The 22753-nt window shown below is 45.1% G+C and overlaps 1 protein-coding gene across 3 annotated transcripts in view; it reads left to right on the top strand.

The window, feature by feature from the left end:
- Nucleotides 1-14610: 14610 nt before the first annotated feature.
- gse1 (Gse1 coiled-coil protein) overlaps nt 14611-22753 on the top strand; it is a 171783-nt gene continuing 163640 nt past the window's right edge. For 2 of the 3 annotated variants that reach the window (XR_004613507.1, XM_034581725.1), the window contains exon 1: nt 14613-17562. Coding sequence is in view for 2 of the 3 variants with exons in the window: in XM_034581725.1 (XP_034437616.1) it covers nt 15103-17562 (2460 nt within the window). In the remaining variant the exon portion in view is untranslated. Of the gene's footprint in view, nt 17563-22753 lie in introns of all 3 variants that reach the window. The other variant, XM_034581726.1, reaches the window with a different exon arrangement.

Here is a 22753-nt window from a genome sequence, read left to right as displayed (position 1 = left end):
CTTTCCCTCTCTTCTCTCCCAAGGCTGTGTTTAATGGAAGGGAAATGAAAACAATGGCTGTGCCAGTCTGCAGGCCAGCAACGGCTCTGCCAACCTGACGGTGAGCCAGGGAGACAGAGACTGGGAGAGAAAGACTGCGATGTACCAAACACAGTCCAGACAGTGGCTTTCTCTCTTCTTTTTAAAGGCGTTTCCACAGGGGGAGGGAGGTGAGAATGGGGAGATTGATTGTGCATGACCATTTTTATAATCTATTCAGCCAGGCCAGCGGAAACAGAGATGAGGCCTTGTGGGGCGTCTAAAAGGCCATTGATGGAAAACTTGTATCTTTTACACTGAGCCTTTTATGTGCGTGAGCGTTTCACCCAACAGAGGTAACAAGACTCATTGGAAATGATTGAATTTACACTAGCTGGTCTCTTTTATTGTGTAATTATATGCAACTATAAAGTACTTTTTTTCTCCGTCTGACCCCTGGAGACTCACGAAAAGAGGAATATTATATGCTGATGACTCCAAAAAGTATTTTAGAGCTGAGCTGTGATTTCACTCATTCCTAATAGGGATGTTTTTTTCCCCCAGGAAAAAAGTCTTGGATCCTGTTACTTAGGATGTAAATGGTGAATGCATTATTACAGTTACTCCTTGCACATTAATGGTTCCTGGAATTCCGTCTCCAATACCAGAGAAATAGATCTAAAAGATCGTAATACTGTAATCAAGTCCATAAGGTAAAATAAATCAATCTCATGTCACCTTTAAAAAAATAAAATTGTAGCTTTCTTTAATTCAGATCATTAATCTGTATATTATCAGATTCCTCTTGGTGGAAGGATGTGATATGGGTCTGGGAAGAACCCATTTAAGTTTAGGTGCAGATCTGGGTCAGGGGTCAGATCAATAATATTTTTTCACTTCCTTTAACATAGTGATGTAGGGCAATATTTTTAATATTTTCACCAATTACCCCAGGAATAATTCATGGATCTAGATTTAAAAAATGCATATTTAGGCGACTGATATCTGTGGGTGTGTGTAATTTGGTTGATTGAATTAGAGGGGACTGTTGGGTGTTGGCGAAGGTATGTGCCTTCCTTGTTCACAATGTAATTGTGCTAGTAGTATAATTAATTTTTTCCATGTCACAGTTTTTAGCATTGCACTTTTTCATTTCTCAGTTTATGCATTTTCAGATAGTTCAGACCGGGTGTTTTTGGCTGATGACCTGCTCAGGTGGACACAGTACACCCACACAAGGACTGCAAAGAAATTAGTCAACGCTGTCTTTAACTAATTGAGTTTACTCATCAAAGTTTTGTTATGTCTTGTAAAATGATGTCATTCAGTGTTTGGTTTCCATCATCGTTGGGGCTCCGCAGTCCTGTATGTGCATGTTGTTGAGTGATGGTGCAGGAAGGGTTGAACACACACACACACACACACGCTGTGGTCACGACAGGCCCAAACCACAGGCACCCATGTGGAACGAGTGAGTGAACAGCCCTTTATTCCTGCACTGAGCGGCTCTATGAGTGAACCAGGTTACTCAAACTCTGTAAAACTTAATTTCACTCACCCATATAGTTATAGAGTCATTCTATTCATCAAACATGTCTCGGTTAGTTTCTATTGTTTGTATTCTGACCTGCTTACCTGGACAGTTTTTTTTTAATCTCCTCTGTGACCTTGGAGTGAACTCTGCCAACTTGGCTTGTCGCCTGCCGAGGGGACAGACGGCCCATTTGGCCCCTCAGTGCCTGTCCGACACACTGATTGGGTTACGGAGTGTGTTTCGGCGTAAACAGGTAGCTGCTCACCTATCTGGCAGCCCTGGCACAGCAGGTATTTGCAGAGGCACACAAAGATCCTTTTACAATTTCCACTTTACTGAGGGCACAAGCCACAGGCACCCTGTATATCTGTGTGCGCTCAGGCTTATGCATGCATGTGTAACTGTACGTGTTTTTGTGTATGTATAAAAACACTTGAAATCTCAAGACTCCACTCAGAGCTCCCAGTGGATTTTTTCCAGAATAAACACCTCTCTGTGTATATCTGGGTGTTTAAGAATGTATGAGGTGTGATTGGAGTAGTTCATTTAATACAGACTCATCTTTCCCCTGTGAAGCCATCCACACAGGTGACACGCATCTCACTGGGATATCATGTCTCCTCTTCACCCCGTCTCTTTCCAGTACCCACAACAACACACACACACACACACACACACACACACACACACACACACACACACACACACACACTCCAGTGCACACACCACACTAAAGCCCCCCCCCCTCCAGAAATCACTCAGTTAGCCAATACATCACGGGAAGTTTGTGCTGATGAGAAGAGGAAGGGGGAAAAAATGCAACGGTTGGGGGGGATGTGGGGTCAAGGGAAAAGAAGGGAAGTGGGAGAAGATGTAGAGCCCTGATCACTGTGATGGATCAGGGAGAGGATGATTGTTGACGCTGGGATAAGTGAGTGTACATATCCGCAGGGTAGGGACCTCTTTTGCAAGTTTTGTTTTTCCCCCTTTGAGTATAAGCCTTGTCTTGGTTAGTGCCAAAATGCACGAGAAACCCTGTTTGGTTTCATCCAGTGAAGAAAAGACAAAAAGCCGGAGGATTTATACTGGTCAGAAATCAGTGGAACTCAGACAGGGAGAAACCACAGCACTGTCATGATCTGAGCCCAACAATGGAAGATTGGATGAATGCAGATGCTGGACTGCTGGGAAATGCAACAGTGTATGACAGGCTTCACCACAATGAGACTATTATGTTACTGGAGGATGAATATCAAAGAGCTGGAGAGAGAAAATAACTTGTCTGTGTGAGCGTTACTGTGTGTGAGTGGATGATTATGCAAGTAGTAACAGTTGCATCCCTAAACAACAACTATATAGCGAAGCAAAGTATTTCCGATCAATTAATCACTGTTATTATCTAAGGACTGGACTCTGGGACATCCTGGGAAGGTTGCATCCGAATGGAGCGTGATGGAAGTTGGAGAAAGAGGGGGCAAAGTGTGTGGAGAGGCAAAAGAGGCGATGGAGCCAAAGGAGTGGAAAAAGAGGGAGAGAGAGAGGAGAGGTTTCCCCTGCAGGGCTGTGTGGCTGGCTGTGTGCTCCTGTTCTGCGAGGCGGCCGCGGCTGGCTAAATAAACAATCCTAATTGGCTGTGGAGCCCCACTAGTCTGGGGTTTCACTCGCTTTCATCGTCGGGAAGCTGCCGGGAAGCTGTGGGAGAGCTGAGGTGAGGCATCATGACAAACACACATGTGCTCAATCATTCACACGCATGAGAACCCGCAGACGTACACGCACGTATAGGGTGAAACTTGATTGCATTCGCAGGGGCCGCTGTGCTTTTTGATTCTGCTTTCCGTCTGTTATCAGGTAAATGGTGATACATGAGAATCTGTGAGCGGGCCGTCAGGAGGTGGCCTCCGCCGCCTGCAGTTTAGCTCAGGGGAGAATAATGTGGCCACCTGCTTGGCACATCTGGGGGTAGGCCACTTCACTCACATACACACACACACACACACACACACACATACACACACACACACACACACATCCTTGTGCATACAGATATAGATGCACTCCCAGACACAACCACACATATGATTATTATCTGCCAAAAAACACACTGTACACACACACACACACACACACACACACACACACACACACACACACACACACACACACACACAACCACACACTCTGAGACAAACAAACACACTGAGACACACAAATACTCTGAGACACACACACACACACACACACACACACACACACACACACACACACACACACACACACACACACATACATACAGATACACACAATAAACAATCAACTAGATATAACGGACACAGCCAGAGCCCACATGACTACACATTACACTAACACTATTTGAACACTGACTCTGGAGAAACTTTATCCATCATGAGCCATTTATATTCATCTGCTGAGGTCTGGTGAAGACATCGATGATCTCTCCCGGTAACAACATGAGCATGATCCAGCACAGGACACTGTAAAATGAGAGACATCTAGTGGTGTGAAGGAGAGACGTCGCCACATTTGACTTGTCATTACATTTACAGCTAAACAACCACATGTGTATATCACAGGAGGAGACCAGAGTGTGAAGACGTGGGTATGACCACGACTGAAAAAAATTAGAGAGATGGATATTTTGAGAAGCAAGTTAAAACCGTAATGATGCTGTGACTGGCTCTTGTTAAAAGCAAAGGATGAAAAACTTCCTCTGCTGCCACAGCTTCTTTTTCTACAATGTCTAATGCATAACCTTCCCTAAAAAGAATGCCTTAGGAACAGAAAAAAACGGTAATTGCTTAAGAGTGCATTTTCAAAGCAACAGAAATGTGTTGCCTGAGAGAGAAAGGGAAAGAAAGAAGAACAAAAAGAAGCTCTTCTGCTCTCGAGAACCACTTTGGCCCTCGGCCCGGTGTGGCTCGGGTAGGGAGATTGTGAAAGGGGTTGTCATGGAGGAGATCGGGAGAATAGAGAGAAGGAGAAGAGGATGGGAGAGGAACAGATTTGCTCTCAGGAGACACATAGTCTTGGTTAAAGACTCGGCAATAAGAAAAGAGAAACTTAAGGAAATGGGGAAAGAGACTGAAAACATTAACATGACAAATCAATGGTTTTTTGCAGGTATTTCAGGTATGTGCCATATAACTCGAGTCCAAAAGCTGCTGAGACATTTCAAAAACACAAATCTCAGCCCCAAGGTGGAGCTAGTGGAAAAATATTGTCATCACCAAAGTCATCAGGATTTATTATTTGGGAACCATTCATGTCTTTGCAAATGTTTGTGCCAATTCACCCAGTGGCTGCTGAGATAGAACAAAGACATTATCTCTATCCTTTATAGAGAAATACAAACAACAGGACTATGCAGTGATCGCTGGAACGTGTGACCCAACAGAAGAAAAAAGTATTGCAACATTGATCAAATTAAAAATTAAAGTGCCCATATCATGCTTTTCCGGATTTTCCCTCCCTTTAATGGCTCATACAGCTTTTTGGGGTTTAAAGGCCAAAGTCTCTACCACAGAAAACACTGCACCCGAAGTACCCGAAACAACCATAACCTGTTTGCATTCATTGCTTTTTTCCATAAAGCGTCAATGTCACCTGTAACATTCACCTGTAACATTCCCGCCTACATACAGTTTTTACTGTGACATACAGATTCAACACTTAAGTCAAATATGTTCATATCCTCCCTTGATGTGACTTCAAGGAATAGTGGATAGGAAAGGAGATTATTTGGACTTTCGGAGCCCAGACTGAGCTTTTTGGAAGATGTACGGTGGCCCTGGAGTGCAAATCAGAAAAAATAATACCAGATCTAAAAACTAAATTATAAATCACAATACACGAAAGTACAAATAACACAACGGCAAATAAGAAAACACGATGGCAAATCACAAACCATATTTTGTCCTCCCTGTTAAAAAGATGGACAGTGCATCCGTCCAATCAGTGTCAAGCCTTGTTGAAACGCGGTGTCTACCTTTTCTGTTAGAGCAGAGGTCTTCAACAGGGGGTCCGCGAAATATTTGGTTGATTAGACAATTTTTAATTTTTAATTTTATTTCCACAAATTAAAATTTCTTTAAATACACATTAACATGAATCCAACATATTGTAGTGAACGGATAAATGGAAGCAGAAAACGTTATCTTTCAGTCAGCAATGCACACATTCAGCGACACACAATAATAAAAACATGAATATATGAACCTGTGTATTATTTGAATAGCTTAGTATTGAATGCACAATAACAGGGTAGCTATGTTTATACATGGCACTAGGCCCAGTTTAATATAAAACACTATTTTATACAATATCTATAGTAGGGGGTCCCTGCTCCATCTCTCCATCAGTTTGGGGGTCCTTGGCCTGAAAAACGTTGAAGACCCCTGGGTTAGAGGAATACTATTCTGTCATTGTGTTTTCTATTTAATCCTGTGTTTCCTTATTTGCTGTTGTGTGTTTTTTATATTTGTTGTGGTGATTTGCACTTCAGGTCCACCAAGAGCTAAAACTGACCCTTGAAAAGAGGTACTGATAAATAATGTGTATTTTAATGTATATTTTACATGACAGCTTGTAAACCTATTCTTGTAGACTAAAAAGATTGAACCTGTAAATGACCAAAATGTGGGCACTTTAAATGCATTTTATTGTTTATAAACCGTTTCACTATATAGATGTGTTTCCTTCAACTGAGTGAATAAGACACCCAGTAATTTTCCTCACTGTCTTCCAAGTCATCCACTGGAAATACCAGTTTCTTTCAGGTTTAATGGTTCTGGCAACAGAAACAAAGTTGTGAAGCAAAGCGCTGAATGTAAAGATGGCTCCGACCCAAACACAGCGGCCCAGTCTGCCTCCATCCTTCATCCCTTGTGAACTTTTCCTCCTCTTCTGACTACTGGCTCTCACACTCAGCACTCACACCGCTCCTTTGCCCGACCAACACACCCCAAGAGTCCAGACGAGCCACGAGAGGAGAACGCGTGGTGTGTGTGCTCAAATGCACGTGTGTGTGATCAGAGATTTCAAGACTCCTTACACGAGTTGTGTGTGTGTGTGTCAGGCACCTCATGTATCAGACAGCACCTCTGTTCACTGGAGCGAAATGAACGGGAGACAAGGGGCTTTCCTACCTGGCTCGAATGCAACGCTCTCACATAGCACACACACACACACACACACACACACACATGATTACTTGGGTTAAAGGGCAGAATCTGAGAAAACACTGGGTCTTGACAGCTGGGGACTGCATGTGTGTAAATGTATTTGCCAGGGTTTGAGAATAAAGGCTCCTCTCCGGGGGCAAAGGACAAGTGATCTAGCTGCTAATACACGCACGCACACCCACTCATGAACACATGCACGGACAGAAATGTGATAGAGGGAGATGGAGGTCGGAGAAAGAGGGAGGGAGGTGGGCTGGATGTTGAGTGGTGAATGGACTGGAAGGCGGGATTGTGGACAAGGAATGGGATTATTTGATAGGGACATGGGTGGGCGGTCATCACTTTTTCCAGGGACCTCTCGGAAGATGTCATTTCATCAACATTTCCCTGGCAGCTCTCTCACAGTGAGAGAGAGAGAGAGAGAGAGAGAAAGAGGGAAGGAGGGACTGAGGAGAGGGGGAAGGAGGGAGAGGCTGAGGGCGCGCTTCTTCCGAAAGCGGCAGGCAGCCAACAACAACAGCCGACTCCAGTAGGTCGGCACAGGAAGGGGGGGTGGGGGCGAGCGTGTGCGTGTGTGTTTGTGTGTGTGTATGTGTGTGTGTGTGTGTGTGTGTGTGTGCGTGTGTGTCTTTCATAGGCTACCTTTGAGGACAAATTTCAGACTAACGACCAGTTAATTGGGGAAGGCTTTTCCAGCTGGGCACCGGAGCTGGGTCGCCAATTGGGAAACATAGGATTTTTTTGGTCAGTGGATAAGGTTAGGGTATTAGGTGGAAAAGTAGGGGTTGTGGATAGGGTAAGAAAATCTATGGAACGGTGCCAGAATTGACCTATGACAACATATGTGTTTGTGTGTCTGTGTGTGTCGGTGTCTGTGTGTGTGTGTGTGTGCCCTTGCGGCGCTCCTCAAGCTCTACCGTTTGTTGTTACTGAGCCAGAGGGCCTTCGGCTGGGCCGGTCCCATGGGAGTCTTTACACCACATTCCTTTTCCATTATTCCAGGCGTCTCTTTACGAGCAGCACCATCCCCAGATTCGGCCGACCTTTTCCTCTCGCCCCTGACGTCCCTGATGTTTTCATCCTCATCATTATTTCTTTGGTTATTAGCTGCTTCTGCTGCTGAGGGGAAGGATGGTGATGTGTCAGAGAGCAGGAGCAGGGAGGGCCGGGAGCAAGAACGGATTACTACAAAGGCTGCCTGAGTGTGTGCATACATGAGTGTGTGTGTTTTTTTAAATGTGAATTTTTAAACTCGAGCTTGACAAATTTCTAAGCCTCCAAGGGTTATACAAGGTCACGTAAAACAGTTATCCAAGTTTGTGTCTATAATGTTGCCTCGTGCATTTCAAGCAGGTCCTCGTACTGTTATTTAGAGCAAGATGACAGAGTGGGAGATAGTTCGCAAACATCTGCTACAAGGAACAGGTGTCCCAGGATTTCCAGTTCCACGTGGATCACTGATGACCCAGCAGGGAAACACCATCAGGGCCTTTTATCACCGGCCTCCTCCTCCTCCTCCTCCTCCTCCTCAGCACACTCCCTCTCCTTCTGTCTCTTGGACTCTACTTGTCGCTTCCTCTCCCCTCCTAAATGTTCTGTTGCTCTTCTTCTTCCCCCCGGTGGAGCCATCCTTCTGTGGGTCTCAGTGACCTGAGATGGGAGGAATGCTCGCTGTAAGTATGTGAAGACTTTTCGAGGTCTCCGATGGGAGGGGAGTGTAGCCTTGGGCGTGGGAGGGTCCAAGCGGCTGACTGACAAGTACAGGTGAAAGTGGATTGGGTCAACCGTGTGTCAGTGAGGACCCACACACACACACACACACACAAACACACACAGGCTCCAGCCAGGCTGTGCCTCTATGGGACAGAGGTGAGAGGTCAACTACAGCTATGAACAAGCTACAAGGGAAAGTAACAGCTCTTTGACCTATGTTAAATGATCATGTCAAATATCTGCCTACAGTTTTCTCTATTTTGCATTTCCTTTTATTATCAGTTTCAGGATGACTAAGGAATGAGATTACATTTACCAATTACACTTTGAGGAGACTCAAGTTAGCATCAGTTAAGCCTAGATTAATGTTATTCTAAAAAAGGAAGGAGTCCATGTTCATGCCAAAAAAGACTTGAGGTCATTGTTTATCAGGCTTGTAGAATAATTATAATTTGCGTTTAAATGTGTTTAACTTTGCTAAAAAAGTGAATGATCTGTGGCCCAGTCTACACTGTATGAGCTGTTAGTTTTTCCTTGTTCAGAGGAAACACATTCCTTTGTTGCACCTTTGACCTTGGAGAGAGGGAAGAGATCCTGCAGAAATAAATGAATAAATAAACAAGGAAAAAGTCCAGGCTTCTCCTCAGAGGATCCATTTGCTTTCTTCCCTTCTGTCTCTTTAATGAAACGGTTTATTGAGGTTTTGGGATACTTCTTGTTATAGTCAATTAATGTCCAAATTTAGAGAACATGTCCTTATCTACTTTACACCCTTGAAAAGCTGCAAGTTTTTATTCATCTTTATTGAACAGTGTATTATTTGTAACCTGTTCCTCAGCCACCATGATGACTCTCCATCAAGGAACAGAAGTGCTGACTCTTTGGCTTGTACTTCACTTCCTGTGTCACCTCCCTGTGATGGCATGTGCACCCTGACTTCCTGCCAGGCAGGATGCAGGGCTGGGGCTGGCAGCTTGGTGTGGCTGTTATTCATGGGCCTAAGCTTGACACTGGATATGAAGCCTTTTGTAAGACAGACATTTTGACACAATCACGTTATGGGAAAATCATAGTGGTGACTAATATTGGTTAGATTTATATACATATAAAAACTATTGTAGTGGCTGTATTAATAATTGTGAACATAAATATAGTTAAATGCGGCTCCTACAGTGGCTTTTCTTCAGAATGGGTTTTAATTGTTCTTGTTCTTATATCTACATTACTTCTGGAGGTCTCTGTCGGTGTGTTTTTTGCTCACATATCTCGAGAACCGTTCATCTTTTTACCTTCACACTTGTCGTGTGAATTTTTCAGGGCCCAAGGAAGTGCGGTGTCGTATTAAGTGCATATATATATATGCTGAAACTCAACATCAGTGACTTTGTAGTTGATCACGACAACAGTGTGTTCAAGACAACAGGTGCATTCATAGCAATGGCATTGACAACTGATTCTCCTGTTCAGGGTTCTGCGAACTGATTTGAGCTTTACTGATCTTTGAATGAACGGGTGAACAGCTCTTTGTGCAGCAGCAGCGGTGGCTTCATGGTTCTGCATTCTTAGCCCAGTAGTTGTCATGGCTCAATTACTTCAGGTCATTATTACAGTTTCAGAAAGAAATCTGCAACCAGCATCACCAGAGGCCAAGCAAACAGCCCGTTCCACACAGGCAGGTAGTGAGTAAAGAATACATTACATGACGGTACACTGGTGTTGAGCTGAGGTCTCACCACTGGTCTGGTGTTAACGTCAACAGCGTTTGCAGCTGAGACCCCTCGGTCATGTTTAGACCATGTGGTGAAGGACTGATCATCTTTTTATTAATACTTATTGTAGTCAATAACAGTTTCCTGAACATTCTGACATCCTGCTCCCAGTTCACATCCATCAGAGTAAATGTGAGTAAAACTAACTATAAATATATATCAAGCAGTTAAATGCATGTCGGTGTTATGCCAGACTTACATGAGCACACAGAAAACATCCCTGTGTATCCTGTATCAAAGCATTTAGGGATTTAGATATATGTGCATCCATGAAGTAGCTAGCTAATCGTGGCATTAGGTAAATGCCATGATTAGCGACCTACCTTTACTTGGATGTGTTCTACATAATCAATGGCATCAACGAGCAGAGAACCAGAAAAGAAAGGGAGGGAGGAAAAAAGGTAAACAGATGACAGAAGAAGGAAGGAAGGCGCTGAGTGACTTAAAACAAACAAAGGAGTCAGCAGAGCTATCAATCAAACCTGGTTTGTACAAGTCCACTAAATCCTAGGGGAGAGGTCTAATCAGGCAAAATGAGAGAAAACATCTGTGTGAGGTGTACTGAACCTTTTTTTAAAGACTAAAAAGTGACAGAAACAGACGGTCTGGGAGAATTTACAGTCTGAAGAGGGGAAGGACTAGTGGGCGTATTATTGGGATGTACTGTGTTTAACAGGTGGGTGAAGTGAGCCACAGAGCTCCTAATGAATCAGAGCTCAGAGGGTCACAGGAAAGAAAGAGCGCTGTGCAGTACCACCATGTCAGTTATACCTCTGCTTTCCTATGGAGACCCAGGGGTGTCACAGAAATAGTAATCAAGCCTTTCATTAACTAAGTAGAATGGCACTCAGTAGAGTGAAAACCTCTTCCAAGGCCCAACACTCCCCTTAAATTCAATCAAGCTGCACCAAATAGATTTTGTAAAAATAAAAAAAAACTGTCTCTATTAAAGAAAGTGAAAAAAGATTCTGAATCCGCACCAAAATTTGATGAACACAAAAAACAGAATACCTATCAGCTTCGGGTTGGGCTATGTTAGATTCTCTGCTTGTGGTCCTCAATATTTCCCTATGCTGTTAAAAAGTCAGACAAAGTCTGGACAACAAGCAATGTGTAGTCTCCTTGAGGTCTCAGAGTTTTGTCTGTATGTGTCATGTGTCCAGTTCTGATGAGGTCTCTCAAGTGGAGTCCTGGGATGAAACTGTAAAAGAATCCCTCCCCTGTGGCCCTGAGAGCACAGACACACACAGGACTCTGTAACTAATGCACACAAACAGACATACTATATTCTTACACAGCTCATGTACAAACACACATTCAGAGAGTCCAGTGGCTGTGAGCCATGACATCAGGGCCAGTTGATACCTGCTGTATCTGCAACAAACAGCAAGTATTTATGAGAAAGATGCAAAAGGTATAAGCATTTTTATACATTTGCCATTGACCATTGCTTGTTTGTGTGTGTGTATGTGTGTGTGTGTGTGTGTGTGTGTGTGAGCACTCAAGCATGCAGGATTGTGTGTTTGAAAGTTTTTTGCATGTCTTCAATTTTACACAAACATTATCATACGAGGATTGTCCCATGACCTATAGTGGAAGGTGCTGTTCCCATTCCCCCACTACACGCACACGCACACACACACACACACACACATACACACAGACACACACACAGAGCGCGGTGCAGTGTCTGTGCCCTCCCTGTGCCCTTGTCATCACCTCCTCCTAACAGAGCTCCTGGAGGCCCTACACTAACAAGAGGGTTTTATTCAAATCACTCTCCCACTGCATTCCCTTTCTCCCCTAGCTACCCCCGTCTTAACATACACACATACACACAGACACACACACACATCCCCCCTCCCTCCGTTGTCCCTTCCACTGTGCTCAGCCTGAAGGGTCTGTCATGGCAGAGCAGGAACTGTAAAAACGTGCGACGAGCAATATGGCAGATATTTGAAGTCAGACTCAGAATATGCACACACAGATGAATACACACATGCAGGGCCCTTAGGCAGTTTGGGAGAGTTTGAACTGAACTCTAATAAAATCAATATTTTGATACAGTTTTTGATTCACAGAGCATGAGAGACATACATGGACATTTTATCCGTGCTTCCAGTGTTTTCTTTTACTATCAAACTGCCTGACTTACATCCACAGGTTGATAAGGCGTGAGATAAGTAATTGAGGAAGTCAGAACAGGTATGCAGTAGAAAATACCTCAAAAGAAATAACTTAATATTGATAAGATAAATATTTCATTTGTATCAACTTCAAGGTGCTATATGTAATTTAACCAACATTAGTATTAACAATTGTTTACTTACAGTCTACCAGAAATGTTTTGACTTCAGCATCAACCCTCCTTTACCCTGCAATAGATTTAGGAAAACAACACCAGAGTTGGTGCTGATGTGTTTTCAGGAGATACAGTTTTAGTTTTAAAATGCTGTTTTAAAACAAAACCTTATGGATGTAGCCACAGTGGCGTCCAGTCTGCCCTGAAGAAGTTGTTCTGCTGACAGTGTACATTATTGTTATGTAAATGCAATGATGCTTGAAACTCTGGGCAAGTGTGCATCTCCACCTCCTGATCCCAGAGAAAAACATTCAGCGGCAGAGAAAACTTACATAAAGCACCTTTCATCATCTCTTGAACCCTCCGATTTGTCCCAAGTCCCAAATTGAAGACCACCGCACCAAGAATATGAGAAAAAATAATGGAAATAAAGATGATGGGGTATAATTTTCCATCATTTATCCGTCTCTTATTTTTTCCCTTCTTTTACTCTCTGTTTGCTTTATTTTTTCTTCTTCTGCTCATCTGTGAGTTGCCTGCATGAGCCTCAGTCTGACTGACTGCATGGGGGGATTTCCCAGATGATGCACTACCCAGATCTGACACTACAAGGCAGTGTTGTAAATCTATGCTGACAACATATCATTAGTGTTTCACTGTGTGTTAGATAGTGAGCAATTGGGTTATGCATCATGAATAAATGAATTTGTAGATTAATGAATGGAAGAAGCAGTTGAAGTCCTCTCCATTAATACACACTAATGTTGAATTACACAGTCTGTTTACACATAGAGAGGCTGAGGAGAATCATGAAAAACGTTGTGTTGTTGGACAGCTGAGGAGGAAGGGGCCCAGTGATGATGAAGATGATAACGGATGAAGGAGAAGGTGTAGAAAGTGGTAGTCCCGCACTCTCTGACATCAGTGAGTCACTGCACAGTGACTGAGGCCAGGGCCAGCGCACAGCGGAACGGACAGACATAACTGTTTACGTGTGTTATTGTAGAATGACGTGTTTGAGGTTTGATTACTCCACTTGCTGTCTCACAGAAAGACAGACAGACGAATGGAAGGACAGATGGACAGACAGACAGATTGATGGATTGTTGTACTTTTTTTTTACATTTACAGATAATTGGGCTAATGTTTATTGGATAGACAGACAGACGGAACAAACAAATGAATTAAGTCTTATCCAAATCAAAGTTATCAAGTTTGCTTATTTCATTTGAACAAACTTAATTAATGTCTGTGCTACCAATTGAAGTATTTTGTATAAGTATAAGTTGGTCCAACATTTTTCATTTTTCAGTGCTCCATTAGGTGACAGCATCCTATTGTGGGGAAGCCTCTTCTCTGCAGCAGCAGCCCCTGGAGAGCTCACAGCACAGAAACCCCTCTGCAGTTTGCATGACAGCTGTGACTTGGTCGATCTTTTCATAAAGGGGAGGATTGACATCAGAACCAGAATGCCAGAATCCAAAACCCAATTGAAAAAGGCATCTAAGAGATAGGCCCAATTATCTGTTGTTTCAAACGAGACATAATGCTCAGTTGTCTGAGGCCTAATTACATGTGATCAAGAACATCTCATCTTAGAATATAATAGTTCCCTTAGATGTGTAAAACTATCTTTATTGAATGTTTATTTTATCTATTCTCAGTGTGATACAGCTGCACAAACATAAAAGACAGAAAAATACTTCATTCTTCCAATATGTACATTTTGATTCTGCACATACATAATTCATATTTTACAGTGAATACACCTGAGCTTTTACACACACACACACACACACACACACACACGGATCACTTGTACCCCTCTCTGCTTTGTGCATCCTGAAAAACTGTTTCACCATCTCATTCTCAGATAATAATAGAGATTTTAAGGAGTCTCTAAGTTTTGGATGCAGATGATGCCCACATGCTGGGAGTTTTTCTTATTTGAATATACGCCCCAGTGCACGTTAAACGGTGGATATCCTGTGCGTGTGTGTGTGTTTGTGTGTGTGTGTGTGTGTTTGTGTGTGTGTGTGTGTGTGTGTGTGTGTGTGTGTGCTCAGTGCTTTGACGCCCGGGCAGCTACTGTACAGGAGTGCGCTGTCTCTCACCATCTCGGAGGAATTAGCACCGGGGGGCTGTGGCAGGAGGTTTCCTTCGGGGTGCCGAGGCGCGTCCCACGGACTGGATTGGGGATGGCGCTGTGTACAGTGTGAGGGAGAGCGAGCAGCCAAAGTTTGCAGAGCGCAGGCAGGAAAGTTCGCTGCAGAGGCGACCCGGGCTCCTCTGACATATCACCCATGGATTTCCAGTGCAAACATGCCGACTACACGCTTCAGATAACGCGGATTTACGCGCTGTTTTGCGGGTGTTTTCAGAGACTTTCTGCCCGTCCCGTACAGTTGGTTGCCGTCGCTGCACGCTGCTGTTTCAATGGACCGTTCGTCTCTCTTATCATCCAGTGAGTAACTTTGATCGCATGGTTTCCTGACCTGTGGATGAGTGTGAGCATGGCTTCAGTGACGCTGTGCCATGTAGCCTAGTCGTGGATGTTTAAAAACAATGAACTCCCCCCGTGACCAGGACCTGGCACCCTTATCTCGGAAACACCGTCTCATGGCTGCAGCTATGCCCGGTGAGGACGACCCATTGCCCGGCAACATTTCCAGGAGTGATCGGAACGGATTTGGGGGACTTGTTTATTGTTTTATATGTGGAAGCGGAGTCACGCCGGGGAAGGAGTTGGGGCTGCAAGTGGCATATCAGAAAGAGAGGCTTCCCTTTTTCCCGTTTCTGCAAAACCAGGAGGCAGCGCCGGGTGCGTGTGAAGTGAGCCCGGATGGACATGCGCTGGTGTGCGCCGTGTGCCACTGTTTCCTGACGGAGCAGTGGAACTCCTTCGAGCGGAGCAGGACGCCCCTCGAGAAGCGCATGTACTGGCTGAAGCGACCCTACCAGTGCGACTCCCGGCGGGTCCCGCAGGAGTGGAACCTCTCCTACGACCTGGAGAGGAGGATCGGACAGGGCTACGACGGGGGCGCAGACTCGGATTTCTCGGATTTTTCTGAAAACGAGAACATGTCAGACCAGGAGATGGACGCGGTGGACCGAGCCAGCGTGGGCAAGTGCCCGAAAGCATCTGGCAAATCGCCGAGAGACAGTGGCAGGAAAAACAATGTCATCAGTGTTAAAAACAGCCCGGACTCGCAGCGGGCGATCCGCTACCCGGTGGGTGTGTGCGGGGCGCAGAGGTCGCCCAAAGCGGAAAGTGTTGTCCCGGCGAGGCGCGGCGCTAAAATGATGAATAATGTCTGTCAAGCATCAGAATCTGTGGCAAAGCCTCAGGAGAGATTCCCTCTGCGGTGCTACGAGGGCCCCCTGTCCGACCCACCTGTGCAGGACAACGGGGTCATTATGCGCAACAGGCGGTGGCTGGAGGAGCCGCGTCAGATCCAGCGTGGTGCCGACAGCAGCTGCGCTCCGTCCAGACATCTGCTGTACCGGGGAACCGGCGAGCATCACACCACCGCTACTGTCACCACGAAGGCTGCTCCCGGGGAGAACAACTCTGACAACTCCGAGGAAGACGAGATTAACATAACGAGCGATGATGACAGGGACATGTATGGCAGCAGAGCAGGCCCATCGATTCAGCTGAGACCTGCCAGAGACCTTTCAGCGAGGAAGAGCGCCCAGGAGCAAGCAGCTAAGGAGTCCAGGCCAGAGGAGTGTGTGTGTTACGTCTGTGGCACTGGGCTCAAACACGATGACTGCTTTAAAGTCAGTGTTCAGAAGCAGGAGAGAGCACAGGGCGAGCCCTTCTTTCCCTTCCTGTGGCTGCACTCCCCTCCACGTGGTGCGGTGCCCATCAGTTTGGCAGGTACCACCCTGGTTTGTGGAAGCTGCCACACCTCCCTCATGCAGCAGTGGCAGAGCTTCCAGCTTGCAGATGTGCCTGTGCTCCAGCGCCTCTATGTAGTCCCCCTCAACCAGACCACCAGTGCTGTCCGTCCCCCCCAGCTAACTCCCCAGGAGGGAAAGCCCCAAGAGCCCATGCAGTGCATACCTAAACCCAAGGCTTCCCATGAGGCCTGTTACCTCTGTGGTCAGGAGTGTGGGGGAGACATGAGAGTGGCATATGCACAGGCTGGTGTGGGCAAATCCCGCGGTGTGATGTATTTTCCCTTCATCAATATGTTGCCTTGCCCGCCTAACGCCCAGGGGCTGAGTCACGGCCGGGTGCACTGCTGCCCCCAGTGCCATTTAATCCTGGAGGAGATCTGGGGCGCATATCGACTCAGCCTCAGTGAAGAGCTGATCACTTCTGTCAGCTCCTTCCTGGTCAGGTACCACACTGCCATGGCCATTGAGGGGTGTGAACCGGCCCATTCCCAGAGAGGGTTGGCTTCTCGCCCCGGCAGCTCCATGTCTGTGTGTTACCTGTGTGGAGCTGAGTTGTTTGCAGGTGGAGAGTACCAGCTTCATGTCAACCCACCTGGGCGTTGCGGGGAGAGGGAGCCTTTCTTCCCCTTTCTCACCGTCCACCCTCCGGCTCCCCGTGCAAAACCAGCTGACGCTACAGGCCTCGTGTCGGCTTGTAATCTCTGCTATCATGACCTGTGTGCCCAGTGGGCCCTGCATGAGAACCGGGGCCAGGGACCCGCCACCCCTTCTACCTCTAGCTTACCCAGTGGCAACCCCCCGCTGCCCAGCTCCCCTTGGGCCCGACAGTACAACTGTGAGGCGTTTGTTTGTTTCTTCTGCAGGCAGGAGCAGCGCAGGCAAGGTAGGCTATGTGCCGTTACTATGGCCAGGCTACCTGTGTTCCTGTATGCCCCTCGCAGCACACGCACACTCCTGGTGGATGATGGGAAGAGGCTGGTGATTGGCGCATGTGTGGAATGTAAGGCCATGGTGCAGGCGGGACAGAGGATGCAGCAGGACAGGGATAGACATGGACATGGATCATCAGACGAGGAGAGGAGGGAACCGGAATCGGCCTCGCCACGATCTAGACACAAGGTAAGGCCAAAGCACACTGCCTGTTGACACGGCAGCACAGCCATATTCTTCTCTTTTTCCTAGCGCTTTTAAATTTCACTCAATGAATTCTCGGGCCTTGTTAAAATGACAGTCATCTGTCATCTATTAATTCCCCCTGCATTCCCACAGGGCATTGCAGACTGTGTTTGCCCCAATACGACCTCTGAGTCACACAGCAAAGGGATGATTTTGATGTCTTTGGGGGGTGGCAGCTTGGATGAACAATGATGAGACAAACATTTTCATCAGAACTTACTTCTATAAACACCAGAGGAAAAATATGGGGATCTGAAGGCCAAGGCCGGCCTTGTGTTTGCTCTGTGCATGTGTGTGTGTGAGTGTGTTTATTTTAACCAGCATGACTGAGTGTGTCTCGGCCAGCACTGTAGTTTGTTTTAGTTTGAGCATGTTGAAGATCTTTAGGAGTATTTCCAGGGAAGTTAGTAAGTCTCTACCATATTTCCTCCGCTAATGACAAAACACAAATGCATAAACAACAGATGATTATATCAATCTTCCCCAGATATGCCAGCACCATCACTACCAATCATTTAAATAGCCTATAGGAATTTAAACTGACTGTCCAAAGTTTAAGTGTCTCTGTGTTGAGCAATTATCTTCATGTTATATCAATATCGAATAAGTCAGATAGCTTAGTATAGTGGAAATCAAAGACATTAAATCAACATGGTGCAGTTCTCTTCTCTGTATTTAGTTTTTTTTTTAAATTTCTTTATAATTGATTTCATTTGTTTCCAGGATTTGGTGTGGAATGCTCAGGTTCTCAGGCCTCAGAGACAGTGAGCAGACAAAATGAAATATGGGAATCAAACTTAACAAATAAAAATATATATCCAGACAGTTCAGATACTGTAGTTCAGTGATGTGCAGACACCAACATTCATGCATATGTTGTCATGTCTGTCAGAATAATTTTTAGCCAAAATCACGCCTTTCTATTGAACCGTCAAGTGAGACCAAAGATGAGGTGTAAAAGAACATAAAACAAGGTCACACCTGCAGAAGCTGCAGTGCTACTGCTGAAGAAGTTACTGTTGTTTAAAATGGTCCAGGTCGAAAAACATTGATTTTCAGTTGATTGAATATCATTGTTTATCAATTATATACTTAAATATTGCAGCTGAAAGATTCACATTTTAAACAAAGTTGATGAATGACTTTGACATAACTTGAACTATTTCCAACACGTGCACAAAATCCCTTCCCTGCTGGTAAAATGTTGACAGCACAACTCTGCTTTCTTTCACTTTAGATGATCAATAGCAGAGGATGCATGTTGGAGGTGTCGGGTTATGTGGAGGACTAGTGCAAAGCGAACAAGGATGGTGATGTGCTAATGAAGGGCTGAGGAGCATGTAGACAGCCACTTGGCTCTGTGAGCAGCTCTGAGCAGCTCCTTCCTGCAAACCACCAGTGACTGTCCGGGCACGCAGGACATGTGAAGAACATCTGCGGATGTCATTGACACCCAGCATCCTCAATATGTTGTGAACTCTCACCGGAGCTGTCTGGAGCTGTCCACTTCATTTTCTAGCTGTCCCTCACAGAAGTGCTTTTGGAGTAACGCTGTCACTCTTACTGTTATGACCTCCACACTTAAGACTTCATTATTTGTCTGAGCAATAGTATTTGAGCTATTCCGAGTTGAACTCATAGCAATCATACGTGAGGGGCTACTCCTGATATAGAGGATAATTATGGAGCCAGCTCCGCAGCGTGGGTGGAATGAGAGCGGTTGTCGGGGCAGGCAGGGTTTCAGGTGATCATTTTGGACTGGGGGGTGTTGCAGGTGGCACAGACAGTTTTGGCCTAAGGGAGCGGGTGACCTCATGGATGAGAAAGTGCCAGTGTGTGTTTCTGTGGGGAAGGGGAGCGAGAGAGCGAGCCTGCGTGGGAACAGGTGCTCCGTCCTCTAGTGTCATGTTATATGGTTGAGAGCGTCTGTCATCGCTGGGGTTTGGGCTGTCAGGAGGGAGTGCCCATCTGGTTCCCCTCAGCGCTTCATGTGCCTGCTGGAGGGGGCTATACAAAGACTAACAAAGATTAACACATGCTCACATACAGTATTTCTATTCTGTTCTATTTTATTCTAGTCTAGTCTACTCTAGTTTTCCACGTTACCCCACACAGAAAGTGCAGAGCAGGCACAGTTCCAGTAGTGAATTCATATTCAATATTAGGAATGCAGAGACGTTGTTGATGTTAAATCTTTAATTAAGGCGGTTTTGCAATTTCTGTCATTACGTTGCTCAATTTGGTGTAAATATGATTAGACATGTATGAGTGCATATCCTGTGGAGTGTGAACACGCTGGACAATGCTGCGCTGCCTTTTTTCCCAAGCTTGGTGAGATATGAAATAGTACATGAAATGAGATATGCCACAGGACACTCTAGTAGCTGTTGCATGTTAGACACACACACACACATACACACACACACACACACACACACACACACACACACACACACACACACACACACACACACACACACTGATCGGTGGTTCTCGTGTTCTCTGTTCTGCTGTCGTGTGTTTAATTAGTATGTTGGACGTGACCTTTGACAGGTGTGTAAGTACCACCAGCCGGCGTCTGGGGAGTGGCGGCCGGTCAGCAGATCCTTCACTTGCACTCTCGGGAAAACAGATGTTTACTGATTTGTCCCCCGTCCTTATATTTAAATCATGTTAGGAAAGATGATCTCTTCATGGACTGCTTCCTGTGAATATAGGCATTTATATCCCCAGGTATTTTCTTTCACCTTCTTGACCATTGCGGAATTCTTTAACGAGAATAATTCATGGATCTTGATGAAAACATATCAAAAATGGTTAGGGGACTGATATTTATGAGTGTGAGCAATCTGGTGCAGATCCAAATAAAAATCCAGATCTAGTGAATTTAAATGTGGTTTCAAAGGGGACTGTTGGGCCTTGGTGGAGATATGTACTCTGAGTGCCATTTTAATTTGCTGTTGTGGTTTCTTTGTTGTTTTTATTCCATCCCGCAACTGCACACTGCGAGCTCACCTTCTCTAACAGAAGGTCTCCTGTGCCTGTTTAGATCAGACACAAATTGCACAAAGCCCAAAACGCACAACCATATTTACCAGAGATATCACTTTTTAAAAGCATAACAAAAAAAGTTGACACCGAAAAATTTGAAAAACAGGAAGGAAAAAATGATGAAGTAATGAGGAAATACTCAAACACTTAGTCCCTGAGTAAACACACGATGAACGCTGTTTAAACTGATTATATCAACACTGCATAACTTTGTTGTTGAAGGGATTGAAATGGAAGTTTGTACAAAGACATAAAGGTGTATAACTGCAATCATTAGTCAAACCCTACAACAATAAATACTACGTACATCTATGTGCAGAACACACAAACACACTAAGCCTCTCTAACTCATACAAACTCCTACGAATACAAAAGTGTGTAGACTGTGTGTGTGTATGTGTATCCGCGCATGGAGGTGAATCTATGTATGGTGGTCTGCTGAGTGACGGATTTGAGTGGATAATTATTGTTGGCCTGATGGGAGCTGTATGTGTGTGTGTATGTTTTGGTGAAAAAGATTGACTGTGTTTTCAGTGCATGGCCCATATGCTGTGAAGGAGGTATTTGCTGTCACAGGAAAAACATGCCGGCGTCTTGACAGCGTCGCCAAGGAAGATTTATGGCGGAGTGAAAGGGGTGAGGGCAAAATTGCACATCCAATCTTGATGCAAAGTTGAAAAACGGAGACAAAGAAATGATCCTGAGTGAATTATTGGAAAGAGAATAAGGAGCGAAAAGAAGAGTGGGAGGCTGGGAGAAGGTGAGGGGGTTAATGGGATTTAAATTGCAGCCAGAGCAAAACAGAACGTCTCATTCTCATCCATTCATCATACAGGAGAGCCTTTTTACCCAGAAAAGGGGATTCTATTAAAAATGTGTTAATTTGAGGCATATGAGGTGGTGTGCTCATACCATATGGTGGGAGCTGTCTGTGTGCGTGCCTGTGCGTATGAGTGTGTTAAGTCAAAACCATTCATGTTGCGTGTTTCCTGCAAAGTTCCTGCAGCTGTGCTCCTCTCCTTCTCTTAGTAGTGAGGTCGGACGGACAGCCTTGCGTTTCACGGGGAATCCTCTGGTATCTGAGGGGCTTACTTTCAAAGCTGCTGACGGTGGGTTTTGATTTAGCACTCTGAGCTTTAATCACCCTCTTCCCACTAGCATCCCTCTGTGCTCCATTCTCGCCCATATCTGAGTGGAGCGATCAGATCCGGTGTGGAGGAGACGAGATGGAGGTGATCTAGTGTTTCATTCTTTGTTTCCCCTTTTATGTCTCATAAGCCAATTTCCTATAGGCAGTACAAACTTCCCTCAAGCTACTTTGAGGGACACCAAAGACCCTGACCCGTCCCTTTGTCTGCTGCTGTATCTCTGGCCTTCTGTTGGCATACAGTACATACAGTGCAGACAGAATGCTCACTATCAATCAGGAGAGACTTGTTTACCTCTTTTACACCAAAATTAGCAGGTATACGCAGGTTTTCAAATCCAGGTAAACCTCCTAAAAAGGCGATTGACTCCTTTCTCTTTACCAGTAGAGGAGTTTGCCTCTCTGTTGAATGCACCTAAATCTGAGGCGCTCTCTCACCTCACGGTTTTGCCAAAATTAGTGTGTTTACCAGGCTGTCTCGTTGCCATCATTGCCGATTGGAGCTGAGCGATTTGGAGTGAATGGCGATTTTATCCATTCCTATTGCAGACAAAAGCCAGATTTTAGAAAGTGTTTGTGTGATTTCTTGACCCATGGAAAAGGGGCTATAGAGAAACAAATGAGGATGAGTAAATTTGAATGAGATTAAATTGATTGTGAACAGAGGAATAGATTTTGGCGTATAGACTCCATCAGAAAGTAGAACCCCTTGGAAACAGTTCTATGATTAGTGCTGATGAAAAGACAATGAGCTGAGCTGGAAACTGGGCGGAAGACTTAGAAGACAGTCTTTCTGACTGAACCTTCGCTTAGCTCCATCTGCCATAGATGCATCGAGAGAACTCAATATAGAACTCCCAGGGAGCGTCTGTTGATTCCAATGAAAGTTGCTCACACAGTCTAGATGCCACAAAGGTCCTGTCCCTCCCTGCTTGT

This window comes from Hippoglossus hippoglossus, chromosome 3 (assembly GCF_009819705.1).
Source record: "Hippoglossus hippoglossus isolate fHipHip1 chromosome 3, fHipHip1.pri, whole genome shotgun sequence".
Taxonomy (NCBI): domain Eukaryota; kingdom Metazoa; phylum Chordata; class Actinopteri; order Pleuronectiformes; family Pleuronectidae; genus Hippoglossus; species Hippoglossus hippoglossus.
Note: the sequence above shows the minus strand (reverse complement) of the source record. Positions and strands in the feature narration are given on the sequence as shown.